Source organism: Mus caroli, unplaced genomic scaffold (genome assembly GCF_900094665.2).
Source record: "Mus caroli unplaced genomic scaffold, CAROLI_EIJ_v1.1 scaffold_15743_1, whole genome shotgun sequence".
Lineage (NCBI taxonomy): Eukaryota > Metazoa > Chordata > Mammalia > Rodentia > Muridae > Mus > Mus caroli.
The window spans coordinates 24,156-30,669 of NW_018391281.1; the positions used below are offsets into that span (position 1 = coordinate 24,156).

The 6,514-nt window shown below is 39.9% G+C and overlaps 1 protein-coding gene across 1 annotated transcript in view; it reads right to left on the minus strand.

The window, feature by feature from the left end:
• Nucleotides 1-6,147, minus strand: part of LOC110289089 (zinc finger protein 431-like) — a gene marked incomplete at its 3' end in the record, with an annotated part of 12,160 nt that extends 6,013 nt beyond the window's left edge. The window contains exons 1-2 of the mRNA XM_029473936.1: nt 6,022-6,147; nt 121-247 (exon numbers count right to left, since the gene is read on the minus strand). Coding sequence (XP_029329796.1) covers nt 121-247; nt 6,022-6,147 — 253 coding nt within the window. The remainder of the gene's footprint in view (nt 1-120; nt 248-6,021) is intronic.
• Between the last annotated feature and the right edge of the window lie 367 nt (nt 6,148-6,514).

Sequence of the window (6,514 nt, forward strand, 5' to 3'; positions counted from 1 at the left end):
GTAAATCTGATTTATTCACCTCACTCTTCCTCATTCTCAAGTGAAATTACAGAAAAGCATCAACAACAAGGAAACAGTTGTTCCCTCATTTTTAAAAAGTGAAAGAAAATTGAGTCTTACCTACAGCAATGAGGTTTGTGTAGTTCTCCAACATCACATCTTTGTAGAGACTCTTCTGTGAAGGATTCAGCAAAGACCATTCTTCTTGAGTGAAGTTCACATACACATCATCATAGGTCAATGCATCCTAAAACATTCCATACATGTGTACAACAGAAACCATGACACTGACATCACTGTAAATGTATGTTTCAATGACAATATGTTTGTATGATTCTGGTGCTTCCACTCTTATTTCATGACCAAGAAGGTCTAATGCAATTACCAAGTCATCTTAGAAGGAACCTGAGTAATAAGGTTCAATTTTATCATTTCTTTGCTTTTAGAATAGGATTTAGCCTTACTAGAGAAATGCTAATTAACAGAGAGAGAGAGAGAGAGAGAGAGAGAGAGAGAAGCAGTACTGAGCATACATCAGAGAAATCTGGCAACCTGAGCATATTAGTTCACGTCTTTAATCGCAGCACTCAGGAGACAGAAGCAAGTATATCTCTGATCTACCCAGGACAGCCAGAGGTACATATTAAGACCCTGTCTCACCTGTAAGAATCAATCAAACAAACAAGAAAGATAGAAAGGACTCAGATGTTTTTACTGGAGTTCCTACAAAGAATTACACATTCACTCCAGTTCTCTATTCACCTTCCAGCCTCCTGACGTGTCCCAGTTTAATCTGTAACAGTAACAAGATCTTACTAACTAAAAAGGGATGCATCTTTAAACAGATACAAATAGACAGATGAAAATATTGGCAATGTCAATATTGATGCTACATGGGACAGGAGATGGCTCAACAGTGAAGAGCTCTTCTTAGTCTTGCAAATAATTGGGCTCAAATGCCAGTACCTTCAAGGGGGCTTCACAACTATCAATTACTTCAAGATCGGGAATTCCGAACCCATATTCTCACTACTATGGGTACCAGGATACATGATGTGCATATTCATGCATAGACTCAAATATTCATATTCACTTAAAAAATCAAAACAAACACAACAGGTAGGAAGAATGCTATGAACCTGCAATCCAATGACTCAGAAAGCTCAGGCAGTAAAGCTCAGGTAGTATCAATGTCATGAATACACGCCATCCTGAGAAACAAAATATTCTCTCTGCCAAATTTCAAAATTCAAAACGTGCATGAAGATCAACACAACAGCACATGCATGACATGTACCAAAACCTACATTGCAAGCCCATCAGTCAATGATATAAAAACAAACAAACAAAGAAAAAGCTAGGCATGTTGGCCCACATTTAATCCCAGAACTCTGGAGCCAGAGTCAGGTGGACTTTTAAATTTGAGGCCACATGTGCAATACACTTACACTTTCAGGACAGCCGGGGCTACACAGAGTAATGATGTCCTCAAAGACAAAAACAACAAATTTAAAATTATAAAAACACTGGGCTTATAAAATAACTTAGCACTGAATTACAACTGCTTCAACTGCATCTTATGTAATTTAGGGGATAAAGTCTATAATGGTGAAGGCAGGACAACAAAAGAAGCAAGCTGACTAATCACATCCAACCACAACACAGTTCACACACACACACACACACACAGAGGAAATGGGTTGAATCTATAGACACTCAAATTTCATCCCCAATAAGCAATCTAGAAAGGTTCTTCCTACCAAAGCTTCAACAAAACTGAGTTGGTCAAAGCCAAGCTGAATGTATGACAAGCTGCAAACTGACAATTTGGAAGACTAGGCCTAAGTTTGTTTCCCAGAACTAGAAAAGTCCAAACAAGTCAGTTCCAGGAAAACCACCCTCATAGAACACCAATCAGGAGCTTCCAGGAGCTGCCTCTGCCACCAGGCCTGAGCCAAATCTGAACCAAGATTACTTAGTATTGGTTCTGGAAAGTCTCCCAAATTCCCCAGAACCTAAACCAATCCCAAAGACACCCATACCCCTGTAAATTGAGTCAACCAATCAGAATTAAGTTCACCTACTGCTCCCTAGAACTCCCCTAACTGGCTTTAAATTGAGCTTGCAAAGCTCATGTCTGTATCCATCCCAGTGAATGGTAGACCCCTGTACGATAGAATTCTGCAGAATAAAACACTTTTGCATACTATTTGAGTTGGGGGCTTCCTTCAGTGATTTTTGGACCCTAACATTATAAGCTCTCCCAAAGAAAGCTATAAAGGAAAAACAAGTGTTCAAAGACATCACCCTATCTGGGAGCTTTTTGACTCAAATCAACTACATTCTGGTCACGGTCATTCATGATGAAAATGCACTGAGTTTAACTTCAATGATCCTAATAGTCTGCAGGAGTCCATACATTCTTCAAATGTCCAAAGTCTATTACGACTCTTTTTTTAAAATCAAGATTTATTTATTACATTTATATGAGTACACTGTATCTGTCCTCAGACACACCAGAGGAGTGCATCAGATCCCATTACAGATGGTTGTAAGCCACCATGTAGTTGCTGAGAATTGAACTCAGGACCAATGGAAGAACAATCAGACAGTGCTCTTAACCACTGAGCCATCTCTTCATACCCTCTTCTGATACTCTTGATTGCTATATCTTGTAAAATCATAAAGTAAGCCCGTTGTGGTGGGACACGCCTTTAATCCCAGCATTAGGGAGGCAGAGGCAGGTGGATTTCTGAGTTCGAGACCAGCCTGGTCTACAAAGTGAGTTCCAGGACAGCCAGGGCTATATAGAGAAACCCTGTCTTGAAAAAACCAAAAAATAAAATAAAATAAATTAAGATAAGGCAAAAACCATGGACGAACATTGTTTCTTGCCTTGCCCTCTGGCTTGGTCACTGTCTCATGCTCAGCTAGCTCTCTTATGTAGCCCAGGCCCACTTGCTTAGGGATCCTGCCACCCTCAGTGGAAGACCCTTCCCACATCACTGATCATAATCTCTTACTAACATAGCATCAATTTATTTTAATGAGGGCATGAGCTCAAGTGAGGCTCCCTCAGATGCCTGTAGGCTCCAAAATGTTGACAACTTAAGCTAATTGGAACACACAGACAATAATATATCAGAAAGTTTCAAAAACCCTAATCTAATTTGTTAACCATATCAATCACTTAAGTAGCAAAACCCCAAAAATAGCTGATTGCAGCGACTGGAAGCCAGAGTTGCCAAGCCTTCAGAATCAAGAAGAGGAAATTAAAACTGTTTCACAAACTATCAAAAACTCAAGAAACTCATAGTAAATTTTTAATAGACAACAGTAAGTGAAGGTCTATCATTTCCCAGAGAAACAACAATATAATTAGATATTAATGAAAATAAATCACACAACATAAAGAGTACCACAAATAAAAAGAGACAGAAAGACTGACAGACATATAAGTCTTTTAAAAATGAAGTACAAGACTATAAAGAAAAAATTAAGAAATTACAAGCCAATACTCATCCTGTATATTCTGTTTCTCCTCTTTGCCAATAATAGAAAATAGATTAAAAGTGGCAAAAACTTGGTCAATTGGATATAGAGGCAGCCAAAGGAATGGGAAAAGATTTTTTTTTTAACCAAATCCACATCTTACAAAGGCCTAATATACAAAATATATAACAACCTCAAGAAACTAGGCTTTCCAAAGCAAAAAATTCCATTTATAATGGGGTATAGATCTAAACAGAGAATTCTCAACAGACAAGTCTCAAAAAGATGAGAAATACTTAATGAAATCATCACCATCTTAGTCATGAGGGGAATGCAAATCAAAACTACTTTGAGTATCTATCTGTACAAGTCAGAATGGTTAAGATCAATAATACAAGTGGCAGGGCATGCTGACAAGGATGTGGAGAAAGGGGACCAAAACACAACTCCTTGTGGGATACAAACTAATACTGTCACTAGAGAAATCACTATTTCCTTAGAATCGTAGTTCCTCACAACAGTGAGAATCCCTCTACCCAAAACCCAGCTACACTGTTCTTGGGAATCTATCCAAATGGTGCTCCACTGTAGCACAAGAACATTTGCTCAACTATGTTCCTAGCATATTTATTCATACTAGCCAGAAACTGGAAACATCCTAGAGGTACCTCAAATGCAGAATGAATAAACAAAAGATGTGGTATGTTTATACAATAGAGTATCACTCAGATATTTTTAAAAAAATGACATAGTAAAGTTACAGCCAAATGAATGCAACAACAACAACAAAATACACACACACACACACAAAAACAAAAAAAAACCCCACCCTAAGTGAAGTAACCCACACCCAGAATGACACACATGGCATGCATTCACTTATAAGTGGATATTACCTACTGGGTAAATAATAATCAAGCCGTACTCCACAAACCCAGAAAGGCTAGGTAGAGATGGGCTATACGGGGAAGCACAGATCTCCTACTAAAGGGGAAATAGAGTAGTTTCTGTGAGTAGACTGGGGTTTGATGGGAAGAGGAGTGGGAGGGATCAGTTAGGGGAATGCAGGGGTAAAGTACAATGCAGGAAGAAACAGCTGGAATTAGGGGGCATTCGGTGTTTAGAGTAAAAACCAAGTACGATAGAAACGTCCTGGATGCTATATGGTGATCCTAATGAAGACTCGGAGTAATGGAGAATATGGAGTCTGAACTGACCATCCTTGTAGCAAGCCAGGGCTTCAACGTTGGAAATGAGTTACATTTGGTTGGACTGTTGGCCAAGGTGGTTTTGGAGATCCTTAAACAATCCATGCTGATGCTAGCACAAAACTTTGCTCTCAGATAACTGACAGCAGGGCCCCATCAGGACAAATTCCACACATTTCACTGAATGCAGAAATCAAGCTGGTGCAGGCTTGGAACATTAACCTCCATGTTCTAGTCTCTTTGAGGAGAGAAGGCTAGAGAAAGAGAAACCTGGACCACTATCCCTTACACACACACACACAAACACACACACACATACATCCCTACAATTGGTCCTTCCTACAATTTGTGCTGTGGCATGATGGTAAGAAACATGTTTGAGTGGCCAACCAATGTTTGGTTTAACCTGATACCCTTGACATGAGAGGGAACCCATGACTAACACTGACTGGATTTCTAGGAACCTTACAGAGACTTAAATGGCAAGCATAGAGACAGCATGGGTCTTTGTCAGGTCCTCTGTTGACATGTTATGGTTGTTAGCTTGGTGTTTTTGTGGAATTCCTAACAGTGGAAACAGGTGTAACTCAGATTCTTTTCTTTGAGCTTGAGTCTTACTCCTATCAGGTTGCGGCTATGCACACTCCAGTGAAGCCTGCTTGGCAGGCTGAGAGGCCTGGAAGAACTCACGAGGCAAAGAGTTTCACAGAAATTCAACCTCCTGGAACCTTGGCATTCTCATAACCCATATACTCATACCCTATGCCCCTGTTAGTCGGGTGTATGGATCCACGTGCTCTCTTTCAGTATTATTTTATAAGTGCCTTTAAATATTGAATTCTGACATAGCTAAGCCTTCACCAGTGTTCCAACATCCTAGAAAATCCTTGAAGCCTACAAACTTGGAATTCAGTAGGAATTCAGTGAGAAGGTTATCTATTCAGTAACATTCAAATTTACTTCTAGTAGAGACACATTACAAAGAAAGGAGCTGGAGCTGGGAATAGCTCAGGGCTGGTCTGTAGAGTGTTTACTTAAGACAATAGCCAGTCTTACCCAGACAAAGGAATTCACAAAGGCCTAGCAAATAGGTGAGTTTACCATGAAAGAGTTAGGGATTCCCCCAGAGACAGGTTTCTTCACTAGGCCCAAGAAAACAGCAGAAATCAGGCTTTTACTAAGAACCCCTGGTGGTGGGCTTAACAATAGACTAGCATTACACCTAGCTCCCATCTTAGTGGCAGTGGCCTGGTCCCCACCTTCTTTTGATGTATACATTCCTTATGTTTTGTGTCACTGTAACTCAGCAGATGTATCTCACCTGGTTTCTCGTTATTCTTCGGTATAAAAAGTTAAATGCTCGACTTGACAAATTACATTCAGATTCTACACAACCTCTCGTGTTGATCTGTCTCTCATTGCCGACTCCTTGTCCACCTGTAACCATAGACCCGTTCTATACAGACAAGGGACCAAGAGGGTCTGTGGCAGCTTGCCTTCTGCAATATGAAGGTTTTCACCTTTTTCTAACAAATTTTGTCCTGTTAGGCTGTCCTCTTGTGGAGGTCTGCTCCATTTTGAAGAGAAAATGGGGCAAGGGGGTGTTGGACCTTGGGGAGAGGAGGATAGGTGAATTGTGGGGGCAGTAGCTGGGTGGAGTGTAGGGAAGGAAAAACAGTGCTCAGGATTTATTGTATGAGAGAGAACGTATCTTCAATTAAAAAATTAATTCAATATTGCTTAAATGAAAATGCAAACGAGGGAAGCAATAATGGACAAAAAAAAAAGCAAAATAGTGAAGACAGAACAGTATG